The sequence below is a fragment of the Lepidothrix coronata genome, unplaced genomic scaffold (assembly GCF_001604755.1).
Source record: "Lepidothrix coronata isolate B3197 unplaced genomic scaffold, Lepidothrix_coronata-1.0 Scaffold160, whole genome shotgun sequence".
Classification (NCBI taxonomy): domain Eukaryota; kingdom Metazoa; phylum Chordata; class Aves; order Passeriformes; family Pipridae; genus Lepidothrix; species Lepidothrix coronata.
Window position 1 is genome coordinate 1,563,873 of NW_016690340.1, and position 19,211 is coordinate 1,583,083.

The 19,211-nt window shown below is 60.3% G+C and overlaps 2 protein-coding genes across 5 annotated transcripts in view; both read left to right on the forward strand.

Annotated features, from left to right (window-relative positions):
* The window catches only part of WHRN (whirlin), a 49,924-nt gene extending 38,570 nt beyond the window's left edge, over nt 1-11,354 (forward strand). For 3 of the 4 annotated variants that reach the window (XM_017829255.1, XM_017829256.1, XM_017829259.1), the window contains 6 exons: nt 1,141-1,173; nt 6,221-6,292; nt 6,681-7,269; nt 9,084-9,262; nt 9,854-9,976; nt 10,654-11,354. In XM_017829255.1, coding sequence (XP_017684744.1) covers nt 1,141-1,173; nt 6,221-6,292; nt 6,681-7,269; nt 9,084-9,262; nt 9,854-9,976; nt 10,654-10,836 — 1,179 coding nt within the window. In that variant the 3' untranslated portion in view covers nt 10,837-11,354. The remainder of the gene's footprint in view (nt 1-1,140; nt 1,174-6,220; nt 6,293-6,680; nt 7,270-9,083; nt 9,263-9,853; nt 9,977-10,653) is intronic. The other variant, XM_017829258.1, reaches the window with a different exon arrangement.
* Nucleotides 11,355-12,140: 786 nt separating this feature from the next.
* The window catches only part of AKNA (AT-hook transcription factor), a 14,301-nt gene continuing 7,230 nt past the window's right edge, over nt 12,141-19,211 (forward strand). Inside the window, exons 1-6 of the mRNA XM_017829196.1 lie at nt 12,141-12,248; nt 17,226-17,494; nt 17,635-17,815; nt 17,879-17,959; nt 18,164-18,584; nt 19,121-19,195. Of these exons, the coding sequence (XP_017684685.1) occupies nt 17,335-17,494; nt 17,635-17,815; nt 17,879-17,959; nt 18,164-18,584; nt 19,121-19,195 (918 nt within the window). The 5' untranslated portion in view covers nt 12,141-12,248; nt 17,226-17,334. The remainder of the gene's footprint in view (nt 12,249-17,225; nt 17,495-17,634; nt 17,816-17,878; nt 17,960-18,163; nt 18,585-19,120; nt 19,196-19,211) is intronic.

Consider the following 19,211-nt stretch of genomic DNA (forward strand, 5'->3'; position numbering starts at 1 on the left):
TAATTTCCTTAGCCATAAAATGCCTTTCATCATAAATGCATTAGTAACCTAGGAAATTAAGCCCTTCCTGAGCAGAGCAGGGGACAACGGGATGTGTGCTGGTCCCGCAGCAAGGGAAGTGCCCGCGGCTGGAGCGCTGGGACCGGGATGTGGAGGGTCCAGGCACCACAGCTGGGGGGGAGAGAGAGGAGGGGGCTTTCCTGGGGCTCTGCCTGCCTACATGGGGTGGTGCAGCATCCCAGGAGAGCGTCAGAGCAGCAGAGCTGTGCTTTTGCCCCGTTAACTCCACAAATACCCGTAGGGAAGCCACTTGCTCTGGTCAGGGTGGATCCCACTGAGATCCTTTCTGGATCGGGAGAAACAAAGCCAGTTTTGCTCTGCTTTCCCGAGGACCTGCTGGGAAAATTCTTCTGAAGTCTCTAGGAGCTGGCACAGGTCTGCCAGGGCCTTGTGCTGGGTGTGACACCCTGCTCCCGTGCTGTCCCCGTGCCTGGGGCTGTACCGTGGGCTTCAGGTGTGCCATGCTCTGCCTCCACAGCATGTGCCCAGCGTGGCTGCTCGGGCTGGTGTGTGAGCAGTGGCACATGAGCCCAGAGCTCAGGGAGGGAGACCAGGGTGCTGTTCTGCCATAGAAGGAGTGGGCTGTGCCTTAGAAGCTCTGTTTCAAGAGCTTCCTCCAAGAACACGACATTACAGGTCTTCCCTGGCCCTGTGGCAGCCCTTTCCATGGGTGTGAGAACACACCTGCCTCCAAGCTCTGCCTGGGTGTTGGGAATGCTGGCGCTGGAGATGGTTGTCCTCACTGTTTGCTAAAACAGCTGCCAAGCTAAAAGCACCAGCTCGTGGTGAACTGGGGCTTGTCCCAAGAGGGGCAGAGCTCCTAAACTGTTCCCTCTGCCCTGTTCTGCCCTCAATCCCGATGCCATTCCCCTCCCCAGCCCCTCTCGCAGGAGGGACTCACCTCAGCCGTCACATCCAGCCCTGGATGCGGCTGGATGTGGATTTGGGGTGTGTTTGGGGGAGGAGGGAGGCGCTGTGCCGGGGTTTGCTCCTCTTGCTCCTTTACTCCGCATCCTCCCTGATGTCACGTTCTCGCTTTTGTGCTTGTTTTCCTCTGCTCTCCCCCCGGCACGTCCCCAGGAGCGGCTCCTGTGGCTCATAGACCTGATGGAGGTAGGGGAGGAGGGCGAGTGCTGCTGTTGCCATAGTGGATGGGCTGGGGGGGTGAGTTGTGCCGGGGGAAGGCGGGGACGGGCTGTCCAGGGACTGACATGCGGCTCCTCCACGTGCTCAGCCGCCTCGTTTCACCCATCCCTGCCTGTCCTCTCTGCTGAGGAGAGCCCCTTTCCCCAGCCTGCAGTGCACACGAGGCTCAGCCTTGAGCCAGACCCAGCTGGTGCCAGTTCCTGCCTGCACTGAGTGCCACAGACCCCTCGGGGCTGGGGTTTTGGAAGGACCAGCAGCATTGGTGGACCCCAAAGTGCTCTTCCTGCTCTGTGTGCTGCTGTGCTGACTTGCTGGGTGGGCATGATGGCTAAATACCTGTAGACTCATAAAATCACAGAATGGTTTGTGCTGAAGGGACTTTTAAAGCCCATCTAGTCCAACCCCCCTGCCATGGGCAGGGACAGCTCCCACTAGCCCAGATTGCTCTGAGCCCCATCCAACCTGGCCTTGGACACTTGCAGGGATGGGGCAGCCACAGCCTCACACTCTGGGGGATACAGGCTGGTGTTCAGTGGCAGAGGAGCTTCTGGTGATGTTTAGGACCAAACCTCCTGCTGTGTCACCTGCTGGTACATCCCGTGGCCGGTGCTGAGCAGGGAGGGAGGGCGGGTCTGTGGTGCTGCCCCAACCTGTCTCTGGCTGTGTTTGCCCGGCCCAGTTCTCCCTGCTGTCCGAGGTGCGGGGGGTGATCTCCCCTCAGGACCTCGACCGCTTCGACAACCTGGTGCTGAAGAGGGAGATCGAGTCCATGAAGGCCCGTCAGCCCTCGGGGCCCGGCGCCGCCCCCGACTCCTACTCCATGATGTCCTACAGCGACACCGTGTCCTCCTCCAGCAGCCACTTCACTGCCACCACCGTCAGCTCGGCCCGGGTGAGTCCCCCTGGGGGATCCTTTCCCTCAGCACCTGCTCCTGAACCTGAGCCTCACCACAAACTCCTCTCCTGGGGCGCTGTAAAGGCCTTTCACCCCACCTTTCCCCCCACCCCGTTCAATCCCCGCTGGATTCCCCCAAAGCTTTTATTTTTGGGGGGATTTTTAGGTGGAATAAAGTGATGCCATGACATGTGCTGGGTGTCTCTGTGCTCCTGTCCCCCCCGTGAGGGCTGTGGTGCTGCATGTCACTTCGTCCCCAGTGAGGACCAAGCCAATCTCCCTTCCAGGATCTCTGGCAGAGCCGTGCATTTGAAGGACAAACATGGGTTTAAGTGTATGGACAAATGGCTCATTTAAATGAAAAAAAAANTGGCCTTGGACACTTCCAGGGATCCAGGGGCAGCCACAGCTTCTCTGGGCAACCTGTGCCAGGGCCTCCCCCACTGTTGTTATAAAAAACTTCTTCCTGCTATCTAATCTAAATGGACCCTGTTTTAGTTTACAACCATCACCCCATGTCCTATCACAGCAAGCCCCATTAAACAAACCTGTCCCCATCTTTCTTCAAGTAGTGAAATGCCACAACAAGGTCTCCTCAGATCCTTCTTTTCTGCAGGCTAAGCAAGCTCAGCTCTCTCAACCTCTGAGCAGGCTGGGCACTCCCTATCTACATCCTTAGGATGGGAGAAAATTTTCCCTACAGGCCTTGGATCTGCAAAAATCCGTGCTGCAGTGCAGGAGGGTCGGTGTGCGTGTGTTGTGTGTGTCCAGCCTTGGAGAAATCCTCACTGAGGATTTTGAGAGGATGGACATGGATGTGGGAAGAGCCTGAGGAGCCCCTCTGTCGTGTCAGAGCTGTTGGCTGGGATGAGGCTGAGGAAAGCTGCGGGTTCCATGGTGTGGAGCACATTCCCTGCTCCTTGGCTGGGAGGAAATCACAGGGTCAGCGGGTCGGGCAAGTGGTGGAGCAGGGAGTGCTCAGGAGACAGGACCTCTGGCAGCTGTGAACCTGACCCAAAAACCACATCCCTCTGGGAATGGCTCTTATCCAGCAGAGAACAGCTGTAGCATTCCCAGATGGAGTTTGTCACAGGCACCTTGAACCGTGGGACCCAGATTCCTTTGGCTTCCTGACACTAGAGCAGGCCCCCTGTCCAACCAGGGGCTTGACCAAAAATAACCAGGCTGAGCAGACCCTGCCTTGGGAAAATGATTCCATTACAGGGTGTATCCTTCAGGATACCTGGAAATGAGACAAGGCCACGTTGTGCAGTGCCACCCCCGGGTGCTCTGTGTCTGCTGCCTGACTGTCACCAGCACCTCCTGTAAGTCCTGGGTCTCAGGATGAGTCCTGCAGGGCAGAGCTTGGTTGGAGACTGCAATAATCAGGTCTGACCAGAGCAGTGGGAATTCCTGATCACTTCCAAGCACAACAGTCTGGCATTCCCTTTGTCCCTGCCCAGCCCTCAGTGTTGGGATGAAGGAATTGGAATCCCCGTTGGTTTTGGTTTGGTTCTCCATCACCTCCTGGCAAAGCTGCTGCCATCCAAAGGTGCCTTCTCCTCCCAGGGCCTGGTTCCACAGGCACTGGCTTGCTCCCAGCTCCCTGGGTTATCCCACAAGGAGGGTTCCCATGGGAACAGTCCTCTCAGAGGATGAGGATGGAGGCAGAGTGAAGCCACCGCATGTGGGTCGTTGTCACCCTTAGAGCCCCTGAAGTCTGGACCAGGGACTTGGGGCTCCTCCAGCCCTGCAGCTGCATTCCAGAGTGGGACAGGGAAGGGAAGAGAGAGGGGAAGAGAGAAGGAAAACTGGGCTTGTTCTCAGGCTGGTGCAGTTGTTGAAAATCGAGACCCTGTGGGACTCAGGCTGAGTGGCTCTGCACAGCTCTCGTTAGCAGTAACTGGAAATTAAGGGACTGATTTGGAGCTGGGAGGTTAATTAAAGGTTGAGTTGTGTTCCCCGGGGAGGTGGCAGTTTCTCCACCCTTTAATCTGCAAATGAAAGCTGTCTGCCTGCCTGATAGATGCTCTCCAGCTCCATCACTCCTGCCATTCTCTCTGAGCAGGATAGGAAGGACAGACGTTTCCCAGCTCCTCTGTGAAGGAAGGGCCTCACCTGGCCCCCAGTTTCTACAGGGAGCTGGAAAACAGATGGGGTAAAGGAGCAGGGAGTGGGCAGGAGGGAGCAGCCTCCTCAATAAAGACTCATTTCTCAGGGCAGTGGCAGGTGGTGAGTCTTTCAAGGGAAATCCAGGGAAGCACAGCCCCAAAAACAGCCAGTTCCTGAAAGTAAATGTGCTGGGCTTAAAAGCCATCGAGTTTTACAGCCCAGAGCAATCCCTGTTTAACTGCTTTTGCTCCAAAAGAACTAATCTGGGGAGAAATAAATCTCCTGCTCACACACTGCACCAGGAAAAGGTGCCCTGAGGAGGATGAGCAGCATCAGTGTCCCGGGCTGGGGGGGAGCAGAGCTGGCAGTGGGATCAGGGGGTGGAGGGCAACGTCTGTGCCCACCCAACGTGTGCCACAGGAGTCACATCTCGGTGCACAGACTGTCCTTTCTACAAGGCCAGGGCTGGGACATGGCATGGAATGGGCTTGATGGGCACAGGGTACAGTGGCAGGACTGGGGGAGGTGGCCCTGGCAGGTTTTGGGGGGGCATCAGACAGACTCTTCTTGTTTTAGTGGCGACATAACTGTGAGTGTTTGACAACGGGCTGCTCCCGGTCACACTGCCCAGAGAAGCTGGGGCTGCCCCAGCCCTGGGAGTGTCCAAGGCCATGTTGGAGCAACCTGTTCTAGTGGGAGGGGTCCCTGCCCATGGCCAGGGGGTGGAATGAGATGATCTTTAAGGTCCTTTCTTACCCAAACCAGTCTGGGATTCTCTGCTTCTCTCTCAAAAGCCACATGCCCTTATGTTGGATTAATTGATGATGAAACCAACCTTTGCCAGAGGCAGGAGTAATTTCCCAAGTGAAGATTTACCTGTCACTCCCTGAATGAGCCGTTTCTCTTTGTTCCCATTCTCCAGGGCTCTTTCAGAAGCCACAGAGATAAAAGCACTTTGCATCAATGTTTTTGCCTCTACTCTAATGCTCTTAATTGTCTCCCGTGTCTATTTTGGGACTCCAGCATCTTACAGGCACAGCAGCAGCCTCCAGCAGCTGGAGGAAATGCAGATGCACCAGCATTTCAACTAATCAGCTGTTTACCCTGCAATAAATAACAGGCACTTAAACACAAACTGTGCCCTGCCCAATCCAGCAGGAGAGAACAAACATCCCTGTGAATGTGACAGGAGCCAAGTTCTCCCTTCCTGAGCAGCAGCAGCTCCTCTCCAGAGCAGGAGTTGCTGTGGGAGGGGGGATGAGTCTGGGTTTGCCCTTCCAGGGCCTTGCAGGAGCAGCAGGATGTTCCCCCCTGGCAGAGCATCCCCAGAGCCTGGGCAGAACTCACCAGGGAAAAGCTACACCCCCTCTGTGCCCCCTGTTCTGCCAGCCCTGGGACTTGGCCAGGTGCCTGTCTGCTCTGCTTGGCTCTATCCATGTCCTCTCTCCTTGAGTCCCTGCTGACCCACAGCTGCCCCTGCACACACAGACTGACAGATTCCCTGAGCCCTTCCGGATATCTGGAGCTGGGATGTGTTCAAAACTGGGGTGTGACATTTCCTGATGACATTTTGACTCATAGAGGGAAAGCAGCTTTGGTTTGCATGAGACCCACCGTTCTGGCTTGCAAAGGGAAGGGAGTTTTGAAATTTTCTATTGCCTTTCTCCTGGGAAGGATCCAGATATTGAGCCTGAGCTCCTTCCAAATGAAGCAGGAGGAGCTGATTTGGGTCCAGAGGAGCTTATTCCTCCTCTGCAGGAGGTCAGGTCCACAGCAGGCTTTGAGAACACTTCTTAGCTTGGGAGAGCCTGTGTCCCACAAAGCTGCTTTGATAGGATGTGTGAGTCTCCAGGGAACCTCCAAGGAGACAAAAACCTTTGGGTGACAGACTGGCCTTGCAGGGGGAGGGGGTTTGGGGGATCGCTCCATGTTCTCTGTCACACTGGCACTGAGGTGGTTGGTCTTACTGCTCTGACATGGTTTTCTCTGCCTTCTTTGCCCTCTCAGAACACGTCAGAACTGGAGGGAGCTGGGGACTGCCACCAAAGCAGCATCAACACCCTGCCAGACGTGTCCCTGGTAAGGCCCTGCAGGAGCTGCTGCACCTCGGGTGGGAGCTGGAGGAAAACTGGGGGTACTGAGTTTTACCTCAACTTCAGTAGCTCTGCTGCATCAACACCCCAGGGATGTCAGAGAAGCCAGTTAATCCAGTTGGTTAGGAGAGGGATCCTGGCTGGCTGAGCAGGAGCAGCACTGTGGGAGCGAGCCAAAGCAGAGATTGGGTCTAATCATCCTCATTTGTGAATCATATTCTTATTGTCAGAAGATCAGAAAGGTGCTTCTGTGACAACCAGCCAGGGTCACTGGGAAAAGATAAAGACACGGTGACACTGAGCCTGAGGAAGCCCTGGAGAAGTTCTCACAGCTGAGCACGGTGTCCTAAAACCTCCTGTTCTTGGTTTGGCAGGATGACATCTCCTCCTTCCCAGACGAACCACCCAACTTCAAGCCTCCTCCTCCTCCTGCAGCCCCTCAGCTGCTGGACCCCTCAGCTGCCCAGCACAGGAACCCGGGGAAGGACAAGCCCAAGCGTCCCTCCTCTGAGTCCTCCCAGTCAGGCCTTTTCTTCGTGGCCCCCCGGAACCCCACCCCCCCTCCCAGCGCCCCCGAGAAGGACACGGTCAGCGTCAGCTCCACTGCCACCACCTCCACCGAGGATTCCTCCCCCAGCGCCATCTACGCCACCATCTCCCCGTCCCTGCACGGCTCCCGCAGGCAGATGGATGCCCAGCTCTCCCTGGTCACCCAGCACCCCATCGGGCCCTTCCCCAGGGTCCAGTCCCCCACCAGGTTGAAGAGCCCGTCCCCGGAGGCTGGAGGGGTCCAGAGCCCCCCGTGCCCGTCCCCTCCTCCTCCTCCCGCCCACCCAGCGCCCCCTCCCCCGGACAAGGGCAGCCCCCAGGCCGTGGCCAACCAGCACTTCATCATGGTGGAGGTGCACCAGCCCAACAGCGAGCCCGACGTCAACGAAGTGAGGCCCCTGCCCCAGGCCAGAGGTGGGTGGCACCTGCCCCTCGAGAGAGAAACGGCAGAGGAGGCAGATCTGCCCCGGAGCTGGAGCACCTCTGCTCCGGAGCCAGGCTGGGAGAGCTGGGGGGGTTCACCTGGAGAAGAGAAGGCTCCGGAGGAGAGCTGAGAGCCCCTTCCAGTGCCGTGGGGTCCCTTGGGGATGGAGAGGGAAGGGGGGTCCCAGGGCGTCCCTCACAGATGGAGAGGAAGCGGGGTCCTGGGAGGCCCCTTGGAGATGGAGAAGGAAGGGGGTACAGGAGGATCCCTCGGCAATGGAGAGGGAAGGGGGTACAGGGGGATCCCTCGGAAATGGAGAGGGAAGGGGGTACAGGAGGATCCCTCGGAAATGGAGAAGGAAGGGGGTACAGGGGGATCCCTCGGAGATGAAGAGGGAAGGGGGTACAGGAGGATCCCTCGGCAATGGAGAGGGAAGAGGGTACAGGGGGATCCCTTGGCAATGGGAGAGGGAAGGGGGTACAGGGGGATCCCAGGGGATCCCTCGGAGATGGAGAGGGAAAGGGGTACGGGGCGGATGTCCCTCGCAGATGAAGAAAGAAGGGGGGTCCGGGGGAGTCCCTCGGAGGTGGAGAGGAGGGAGTGTGGTCTCGGAAAGTCCCCCGGAGATGGAAAGGGGTCCCGTGGGGTCCCTCGGAGGTGGAGAGGGAAGGGTGTCCCGGGGGATCACTCGCAGATGAAGAAGGAAAGGGGGTCCCGGGGATGTCCGGAGGGTCCTGGGGGTATCCCTGGCCCCCCCTACCCTGTGGGACCGACACGAGTGGCAATGTCGCCCTCCTGTGGCCCCGTCCCGTCCCTGCAATGGGTTCATTAACCGCGGTTAATGAGGGTTAATGAGGGCGAGGGGCTGCCGGGGTCAGGTCCTGCCCGAGGGGTGTCCACAGTGGGACTTGGACTCCTCCGAGTGCCAGAGCCGCTGTCCCGGACACCCCGCGCTCCCCGCGGGTGCAGCTGTACCGCTGTTCCCGGCATTCCCAGAGTCTCCATCTGCGCTTGGAGCCTTTATTCTCGAAGATGAGAAAGCTCTTTTATGGCAGCACCTCTTTGCTCGGTCTGTCCCAGTCTCCTCCCATGTGGAGCAGGGTCTGGATAAACGGGCAGGAACCCAGGACTCATCACTCTCTCCCTCCATCCCTGTTTGGGATCTGGGTTGGATCCTGGACCTGAGCATGAGGCCACTTGTCCCCTGACAAGTGCACAGCTCTGTCCTTCTGCCAGGAGGGTGCAGCCAGGCGGGGGTCGGGCTCTTCTCCCAGGTAACAAGTGACAGGACAAGATGAAATCGCCTCAAGTTGTGGAGGTTCAGGTTGGATATTAGTGAAAATTTCGTCAGTGAAAGGGTGGTCAGGCATTGGGACAGGCTGGGGAGGAGTTTCCATCCCTGGAGGGGTTTAAAAGCCGTGTAGATGTGGCACTTGGGGACATGGGCTAATGGTGGGCTCAGCAGTGCTCAGGGAACAGCTGAACTCGATGATCTTGGAGATCATCTCCAACTCAAATGACTCTCTGTTCTATGACAGCCACTGATGTCAAATCATTCACCTCCCCCTATTTACAGTCCCGTGGGTTAGTGGTGGGCTCGGCAGTGCTGGGGAATGGTTGAGCTTGCTTGGAAGTCTTTTCCAACCTAAGCAATTCCGTAATTCGGAAGCTTGGGAGCCTGGCTCCGAAGGCCAGGTGTCATTCCCGGGGGATCTGCCCGGCCCTGGGATCTGCCCTCGCCCCGTGCGTGCCCGGCCGGCCCCGGGGCCGCGCTGCCCGCCCTCTAACCCGCGTGTCTCCCCAGCCTCCACGCTCTCCCAGCTGTCGGACAGCGGGCAGACCCTCAGCGAGGACAGCGGGGTGGACATCGGGGAGCTCGAGACCAGCGGCAAGGACAAGAGCCGGCAGCCGGGCCCTGGGAAAAGCCGGAGCCTCAAGGAGGCCGCGAGGAGCGAGGGGGCGGCTGAAGGGGCCTCCAAGCCGGTGAGGGCCGGGGGGGGCTGCTGGTTGTGGGAGGGGGCACCTGGGTCTGTCCCCCACTGCCCCATCGGGCCAGTTCTGCTCCCCCTTCCCCACCGGGCAACAACTGCTCTGCTGTGCTTTGGTGGGTTATTTATCCTCTGTAGTGAGCTGAGTGAGCTCTCGGGGGGGCTGAGCTGTGGGGAAAGGGGTCAGGAGTGGCTAAAAGGGGCTCTGTAGAGCTGATTCACTCCATGATGGGTAAATCCAGTCCCTCCCAGCTACAGGGGGCATGGCAGAATCCCTGGCTCTGAGGGAACATCTCCAGGGCGCAGTGAAGTCACCTGTAGCCTGGAAGGGAAGGTGGCAGCGGGTATCAGGGGGTTTCTGATGGTGGTATAGGTAGGCAGGCAGAGAGCTGCTCTGCTCTTCCTCAAGTTCTTCCAGCCCTGCCCATGGTTGGGATCTTGGATGTCAAGAGTCAGGGAGAGAATGTGTTTGTCCCTCTGCGGTGACAGCCAACCGTGGGTGTCCCTGCCTGCTCTGGGACACCCCAGGGACTGTGGCAGGCACACGATGTCCAGCCTCCCTTAGCAGTGCCCTCTCTCCCCACAGCCAGGGCTCCTGGAGCCCACGTCGTGTCTGATCCGGGTGTCCAAGAGCGCTCCCACCTTGGGCATCGCCATCGAGGGCGGAGCGAACACGCGGCAGCCGCTGCCCCGCATCGTCACCATCCAGGTAGGGCGGGCTGGGAACGGGAATAACTCCATGGACATCCCATCCCTCTGCTCCCTGAGCAGGCTGGGAAAGCCTTTGAGCCACAGCCAGAGCAGAGGGGGGATTTTAGAGGTGCCTCCCTCTGCTACAGCCCTGCACGTCCCCAGCCATCATCCTGCTGTGGGGGTTTGCATCCGTGTCCCGTGGATGATCCCACACCATAACAGACATCCTGGGAGCCAAGGATTTGCTGCAGACATTTCAGAGGGAGTCAGGGCAGCCCTGAAAGCTTGGCTGGTGTCTCCAGATGTCTGGAAACTCCCAGACAGAGGACTGGGGAGGGGGAGTGGTGGATGAGAGCCAGACAACTGAGCCCTCCAGGGCTGTCTCCCTGTTTGCTGTTTACTTGGGGCAAAATTCAAGTTATTTACAGCAAAAGAAAAGCAGAGCTGACTGTGCCTTGGTTATTCTTGGCCACCCCAGCTGGCGCCACGCTCCAGGAGCAATCAGGAGGGGAGCCAAATTCACCCCCTCTCTCCAAAAAGCGAAATATCTCATATCCATCACGTTCCTTCGCCGGTTCAGGGTGAACATGAGCGATATGAAATATATCCCATTTTTTTCCCCCCAAAAAAACCAGCTGGGTTGACCCAAGGGAGGGATGGTGGGAAGGTGAGCTGACCGCCTCTCTCCTGCAGCGTGGGGGGTCGGCACACAACTGTGGGAAGCTGAAGGTGGGCCACGTCATTTTGGAGGTGAACGGCACGGGCCTGCGAGGCAAAGAGCACCGGGAGGCCGCCCGCATCATCGCCGAGGCCTTCAAGCTGAAGGACAAGGACTACATTGACTTCTTGGTCACAGAATTCAACGTGGCCCTTTAGGGATGGCTTTTGGGAGCGCGGAGCGGGACGGGGATGAAGGGCAGCGCCGAGGTGTGAACGAGGTCCCGCCACGCAGAGCCTGCGCACGCAGACACCCCCAGCTTGTCCCCAGATGTCCCCTCGCCCGCTGTGGACTCGCTGCCTGGGTAGGGCAGGCTGAGAATGGGCAGAAATCACTGCACGTCCCTCAAAAGTTTCCACCCTGTCCTGTCTGGGGTAGGGAAAACACCCTCTCCCCCTCGGCCGGGCGGGAGGACGGCAGAGGTCTGGGTGTCCCCCCTGTCATTTGAGTGCCACACACACAGCAAGGCGGGCCCGTGGCTCAGGCTGGAGGGGTTTTGGGTGGTGGCCACTCCCTTGGGTGCTCACACCCTCCGTGCCCAGGGGAGTGGCACAGGCCACGGGTGGGGAGGCAGAGAGAGCAACTGGAGGCCTTGTAAATCGCTGGCAACGTCGTCGTATTTATATATACAGAGCTTGTGCTTTTAATTTTTCAATAAATCTATCAGGGTAGAAAAGGACTGTGGCTGGGGGGGTTCTTGGGGGCTGGGATGGAGGGGAGGAAGGGGCAGGGGTGACTGTGGGATTCCCCAGGGCCAACAGGGCAAGTGGGAGTGTGGTGGTGGTGGGCTGGGAGGGAATGCTCCATGTTAGCCCCATCCCCTCCCATTCCATCCCATCCCAGTCTCACCCCCATTCCCATCCCAGTCCTATCCCTGTCTCATTCCCATCCCATCTCATTCTCTTCCCATCTCCATCCCCTCCCCATCTTCATCCCAATCCCTGCCAGGGATCCCCGGAGGATAGGAAGGGGCAGTGGTGCCTCCGGGGCTCCCCAGCACGGGCAGAGCATGTGGGAGTGCGGTGCTGGTGGGCTGGGAGGGGATGCCCATCCCCAAACTCATCCCCATTCCCATTCCCCTGCCATCGCAATCTCCATCCCATCCCCACCCTCATTTAGACCTTCCTCATCCCCATCCTGTGCCCATTCCATGCCCATCCCATCCCTGTCCCGGCCCCATTCCCATCCCATCCCATCCCATCCCATTCCCAGCGATCCCGGAGGATGGGCAGGCGCAGCGCTCCGCCAGGGGGCGCCCGCGCTGCTTAAATTATTTAAATGAGGCCTGTCTTCCGTGGCTCTGATTGGCCGCGCGCTATGCAAATACGGCGGGGGGCGTGGTTTATGCTAACGACGTCCCGCTGCCTGCCCGGCGGCGGGCGCGGATTGGTCGGGAGCGGCGGGTATGCTAATGAGCGGAGGACACGCCCCCCGCCGCGGGCCGCGCTATTGTCCGGCGGGACCGGGATTGGGATCGGGATCGGATCGGGATCGGGACCGCGATCAGGATCAGGATCAGATTCGGGATCGGGACCGGGGCCGCCCAGCGCCGCCCGGGCTCTCCCTGCAGGTGGGCTGCGCGGGGCGCTCGCGGTTGGAGTGGGAGGGGGGGGTTGCCCCTCCAGCGGTGCCCCAGGGCCAGATGTGCCCCAGCTGTGCCCGGGGGGGCCGGGAATGGCTCGGCTGCTCCCTGCTGCGGGGGAGAGGAGGAGGGGGCCCCCGCGGCGCCGCTGGAGGCACAGCTGGAGGCACAGCCCGGGGGCCCGCGGGGCTGGCTCCATCCCCAGGGCCGCATCCAGCGCTCCCCGGGCGCATCCAGCGCTCTAAGCCCGGCTTAGGCAGCTGGGAGCCGGTTGGGGTCTCTGGGCGGAGCGGGGGGAACTCGCAGGCCCGCGGGGGTCCCCGCGGCCGAGGAGACGGGACGCGCCGGGAGGATGCGGGAGGCAGCAGGAGGATGCGGGACACGCCGCTCCTCGCCGAGGCGTGTCCTCCCCACGCCAGCCGAGCCTTCGTGGCCCCGGGGAAACTTGTCATAACTTTGCTCATCGCGGTGCCTCCTCCCCGCCGGGCCCGGAAGGTTCCGGGCGGGTCCGTCGGGGGCTGCGGGGGCGGTTCGGAGCCGCTGCCGGGGCTCGGCGGGGGCTGCGGGACGCGGGGCCGAGCCGCTGCCGGAGGCTCCTCCGAGGAAGTCGCAAAGGCAGCTTTCAGCTTCAGTTCCGTGTTTTATTTAAAGGGCAGCCGTGTTCCTGATAGCCGGTGGGTGCCGGTTCTGCGGCACCCTTTCAGTGCCTCCCGGGCGGGGATGTTTTAAGGACTCGCGGAGAGGGAGGGACTCCACGCACTGTTCATGCGGTCTGGGAGAGCTGGGGGTGTTCAGCGTGGAGAAGAGAAGGCTCCGGGGAGACCTTAAAGCCCTTTCCAGTGCCTAAAGGGGCTCCAAGAGAGCTGGAGACGAACTTTGGGCAAGGGATGGAGTGACAGGACAAGAGGGAATGGCTAAACTGAAAGAGAGGTTAAGATTGGATTTTGAGAAAAAATTCTTCCCTCTGAGAGTGGGGAGGCCCTGGCTCTGGACACAGGTTGCCCAGAGAAGCTGTGGCTGCCCCATCCCTGGAAGTGTCCAAGGCCGAGTTGGACAGAGCTTGGAGCGAGCCGGGATAGTGGAAGGTGTCCCTGCCGTGTCCCCGCCACCTTTCCCTGCCCTGTGCTAATTAGGGCTCCCAGTGCCACCGGCTCTGCCGCGGTGACAGCAGCAGCTCTCTCCAGACAGGGATTAAGTCTGTCCTTCACGGGCATTAGGGCACATCCACCCCCGGCTGCTGTAGGTATGTTTGGGTTCAGCCCCGGGGGGGACACCTGGGCTGTCCCCAGGAGGAACAGGAGGATCCCCGTGCCTGGGAGGAGGCAGGAAAACAGCCACGGGAGCTCCCTGTCCTGCCGTGGGGCTTCACTTCGGGGCAAGTGATGGAGAGATGCCGTTTCCCGAGGTTTTGGTACCTCTCCATGGGGATATGCCAGTGTGGGGGAGCTGGGGGAAGGTTTGGCCCCTCCAGGCAGTGGAATTTGGGTGACACGTGGGCTTTAGAGCCCTGCTGTGGTGACAGGCGTGTGTTCTTTGAGAGGACAAGGGGGTTTGTGAGGCTCTTCCTCCCTGTGATGGTCCCTCCCTTGTTCTGGTAGGAAATAATGCAAAGCAAGAACGCGGCGTTTCCGCTCCTCTGCCCTCTTTCATGCTCAGAAAAACGGGACTCTGTGGGCTTTAAAAAAGGGTTTATACACCAGGAATTCCTCCCTCCTGGAGTGCAGACACCCCTTGCCAAGTTCCAGCCTGAGGCCGTTCTGGCCTCCTCCAAACCTCCCCAGACGAGATGCAAAATATCCATCCCTCGCCCAGGATGGGGGTTAAAGGGGGTCTGGGGACCCCCTGTGTCCCAAACAGGCACAGATGTGCAAGGGGGGCTTTAATCCCCTTCCCAAGCAAGTGATTTTTGGGACACAGGGAGGGAGGGTTGTCCCCCATCGCTCAGGGGCCGTGGGGATGGAGGTGTGGGGTTTAGAGCCCCCCCAACCCACCTGCTCTGCCCAGGGTTGACAGGGCAGTGAAGGCAGAGTGACAGCAGCCCTGTCCCCCCTCCCTGTCACCCAGCCAGCCCTGGGGCGGAGGATGCTCTGTCTCCTCTGCTGTCACCACTGATAAACCCGGGAGCGAGGATGGATCCGTGCTGGCCTTGATTGTGCCGCTGTTTCTCAGCCTCACACGTGTAATGAGTTGGGCGGTCTCAGCCTCACACCTCCGTCTGTCCCACAGGGAGCAGGACAGGGATGGGATCACTGCCTGCAGGCAGGATCAGGGATCAGGAGCTGAGGGCAGGGACAGGCAGAAACACCCCCTCCTGCCTGCAGGCCAAGCAGAGACCTGGCAGCACTCATCACTGCTGTGAGCATCCCCTCCCTCGGCCGAGCACCTCCACCCTGAGCCACAATTTGGGACAGCCCTGACTGAGATCTGGAGGGCAGGAGGGGGGCTGATGGCAGAGCAGAGTTCAGGGGTGCAAGACTGTTTCTTGTTGAGGCTTTTTGATTTCTTTTTCAGCTCCTTTTCCAATTACGTTGTTGCAAAATTTCAGCTTTCAGAGGGCAAAACTTTTAAAAAATAATAAATATTGGGATTGTTTGTATTTGCTTTGTGGCTCCTGTTTATGGAACCACATTATTTTTCAAGCTTTTCTGTGCTCCCATAACAGTGAGAAACTCACTTAAAGGGGGAAGAAAAAAAAGAAAAAACAAAAGCCAAGATTTTTCTCTCCTACCACCATGACCATCAGTGGAGGGACTTTCTGGGAAAGCAGCAAATGTGGCTGGATTTGGAAGTGGCTCCTGCAGACTGTGGCTGCTGTGGGCAGTGCAGCCTTGGCACCACTGCTCAGAAATGGGGTGACAGCCAATGGTGTGTGGGTTGGGCATGGCCTTCTTCAACCCCTCCCCAAAAAAGACCCAAAATATCCAGTATGGGGTTAAAGAACAGCCAGAACCGGGTGGGAAATGTTTTAATCCTCTCTGTTGCAAGAAAACAGGACCCACAATCTCCTTTTTCCCCCCACCAGCCCTCTGGGACCCCCAGGGGTGGTGTTTGGGCTCCTCATCACTCTGGGATGCTGAGGGGCTTGAGGTGGGATGGGAGGCACTTTGGTGGGAATCTCCAGGCCCCATCTCCAGACTGGGATGTGATTCAGGGTTTAGGACTAGAAACACCCCAGCTCAGAGAGGGGCTAAAGCCCAAAATCACTCTTTAGCTGTGTGAGTGCAGGGCCTGAGGCATCCCATGGGCAGCCCTGGTGGCAGGAGAAGCTGTGGAGCATCTCCAGGTGTGGAGAATGGAGTTATCCAGTCGATATGTTTGGAAAAACCTCATGCAAACAGCCCAGGAGGTTTGCAAAACCCTAAGGGATGATTTGGGGTTTGCTCCCCACCCGGAACACCCCAAAGATGCAGGAGCTTGGAGCATCTTGGAGCTTGGGCTGGGAGTGAGTTGCAAGGATGATGCCCAAGGACCTTGAACCAGGTGGCACTGGAAAATAACCCCCAAACCCCCACTAATACCTCAAAAAATTGCAGATCTGAGGCTTGGGAGTGGATTAGGGGACTTTTCCCAGAGCATGAGGGTAGCATGGGTAGGTTTGCTGCTCATCACCAGCACCCCTGAGCCAGCAGCACCCCAAAATCACCCTCTGGCTAAAGGCAGCCACCCCAGGGACTGTGCTGTGGTTTCATTAGCTCGTCAAGCTCTCCCCCGCGTGCCACTAATTACACAGTAACGAGCTGATTAATTGGCTGCCTGCAGACGTGCCAGGACCTGCCTCGGTGCCTGGGTATGGCTGCAGCGTCCCTGGGGGTGTGAGCAGCATCTCGGGGTGGGGGGCCAGGTGGACACCCCCCCTTGGAAATCCGGAGAGGGTTGGAAATTCCAAGGGGAGGGTCCAGCTGGCTGAATTTTTGGGGCTTTAAGGCTTAATTTTGTGTCTCCTGGCAGACCCTCATCCTGATGTCCTCTAGAGGCTGATGGTCCCAGGGATCCCCCTCCCCTATTTTCCTGCAGCGTTTTGCTCCAAATTGGATTAAAAACTAAAGGGTTTGGATGGAAAATGGCTGTGGGAGGAGGGTTCAGCCCCCACTGCGCAGGCCCGGATGGGGTTAAAAAGTTGGTGGCCGCCTGCAAACTTGCAGGAAGAACCATTTCCTACTTCTGCAAAAGCTCAGCTGCCCCACAGGCACAGGAAGGTTTTGGGGTGCTCTGAGTGATGCTGCTTTGGGGACTCCAGGTGGGCTCACGGGTGATGGGGTGTCCTGGGGGGCTGGCACAGGGTGAGTGTCCCCTGCATGGGGCTGGTGTTGCACCTGGTTTTTGGCCAAAATTGGGGGAGTGGGGTTCTGATCTACCCCAGGGGATGCTGATGGGAGAAGCCCGTGGCCTCTCTTGCTACACACCCCACGCTGGGGTTTGGACATCCGGCGTTTCTCGAGCTGCTGCTGCGGCTCTGGGAACCCCACGAGGGGGTGAGGGGGAGCTCGTGCTCTTGGGTTATCTGTGGAATGAGTGTGCCAGGTCTCTGCTGCGATCCCTCTCACTGTCAGCCCCCCAGATCCAGCGGGGTTTTGGGATGCTCCTGCCTCCCCCAGCACCATCCTGCACGGTGATGGCACCACTGATGGTCCCCAGGCTGTGGCCGCCCGGCTGGGGTGACATCCACAGGGTGCCAGCACGGGCTGGGTGTTCCCTGGGAGGGGACAAGCTTTTTGGGATGGCCCTGGGAGGGCTCCTTCCCCACGGGGACCATGAGCTGCGAGTTATGTGGCAGCTCCTGCTACATGGTGGGATGCAGAGCCGGGGGCTGATCTGAGGGTGTCCCCCCATCACGGGAGGCTGCTCTTCCCCTGGGTTCGGGGGGCAGGGAAAGCCCTGGCAGTGGGGGAACACACCTCAAACAGAGCCCACCGTGTCCTGCTGACATCCCTCCCTCTCCCTCGCCCCCTTCCCTCCCCCTCCCAGGACGCGGTGGCGATGTTGTGACCTACATTCGCGACAAGGAGGTCCCCAGCCCGCCGCCACCATCGGGCCATGAAGCGGCACAAGTGACAGGGCCGCCGTGCCCGCGGCCATGGCCAGCCCGGCACCATGGCTGCACTGCACACAAACAGAGCTGACGCCCTGGGAGGGAGAGGACGAGGAGGAGGAGGAGGAAGAAGACGACTTTGAGAGGCGGATGGACGAGGACGGGGTCATCGGCCTGGGGGAGGGTGCCAGGAGCCCACCGTGGGGTGAGTCGTCCCCTCCCTCCTGCCCAAAGCCCCTCGTGGGGGTGGTCGCAGATGTGCTGGAGCCAAGGGGGGCTGCGGGAGGGGTGGGGGCACCGTCTGGGTCCGGCTGGCAGCAGCCCCGCGCCGCTGGTGTTTTGCAGGTGCCGGGGAGGACCCGGAGGAGGGGTCCCCGGTGGAGGAGGGTCGCTGGCACCCGCAGCAGGACCTGGCGGAGGAGGACGAGGAGCGTGGCAGCTCCGGGGGGGACGAGGGGCCCTGGGGGGCAGAGAGTGACGGGGAGCCCTACCCCGAGCTCTCCTGCGAGGGCCGGTGGGGCTCGGGGTCCAGCGGCAGCCCCGAGGCTCTGCGGGAGCACCGGGCTCTCTGCCAGCCCCGCGGCTGCAGCACGGATGGTGGGGACACCTCGGCGCTGTCGGACACCAGCCCTGGCCCTGCCACCCCATCCCGCCGGCCCCGGGGCTGGGGCACAGCCGGGGACACCTCTGGAGGGCACGGGCAGGGGTGGACCCCGAGGCGGAGCCTTCCACTGCCTCTCTCCACCGACGACCCCCGCGATGCCACCAGCCCCGAACCTGTCCCCAAGCCCCACACAGCCCCTGGCACCACTGGCTTGGCACCCCCGGAGGAGCCCCAGGGCACTGGGAATCCCCCAGCACCCCAACTGCACGACAGGTCCCGGCTGCCCAAAAAAGCGGCGCCCACGGTGGTGCCCCCCAAGCCCGCCCGACAGTCACGGTCCCTGAGCCCCCGGCGGGGAACAGGAGGCAAGGGGCACAGGGATCCCTCGGGAACGGGCACGGATGGCACCCAGTACGGCCGCGGGCGCCTCAACCACCCCCTGCCCGACCTGTCCAAGGTGGAGGCGCGGGTGAAGTTCGACCAGAGCTACCGCCCCCCCCGGGGCCGGGTCCTGCCTGCCCGCCCCAGGGTGCCCGGTGGTCCCGTTGGCTTCAAGTCCCCGGCCGAGATCGTGCGGGAGGTGCTGCTGAGCAGCGGGGAGGGGGTCCCCTCGCAGCCCCCCAGCACCACCGGGCTGCCACAGGAGTTCAGGTCCCCCAAACAAGCCACCGCGCTGGTGCAGCAGCTCCAGGTAACGCCCAGCTCCTCCCAGTTCGGCCAGGGAGGTCGTACTGGGAGGGTCACCATGGTGGGGGGGGAGCCAAGGGGTGGTGGTGAAGTGGGGATGTCACCGGCTTCGTGAGCTGGTGCTGTGTCACCCACGGGATTTGGTGCTGCGGCACTCATGGGAGGTCGGTGCTGGGCACCCCTTCCCAGTCCTACATGGGGAGGAGGGAAGGAGCAGGCAGGGATGTGGGCAATGCTCAGGCTAGAGGCAGGGATGCTTGTGTTCCCCTGAGATGCCCTCCTGTCCCCTGGGGTGCCCTCCTGTCCCCTGGGGTGCCCTCCTGTCCCCTAGGAGTAGAGGGGAGCTCTCCCCACACAGCCAGACAGGGGCCACATCTGCCCCAGACGAGCCGGGTGCTTTGGGGGGAGGGTTTCTGCACTCCAGAATGTCACCCACCTATAGGACCCCCCCAGGCCTGTTGTCCTCACGCAGGGCTGTCTCCCCCTTTGCCATCCCCCCTGTACCGGGTGCTGGCCCCCACTGGTGTCCCCTCCCTGCAGGACGACTACCACAAGCTGCTGACCAAGTACGCCGAGGCTGAGAACACCATCGACCAGCTGCGCCTGGGGGCCAGGGTGGGTGTGGGGTCGG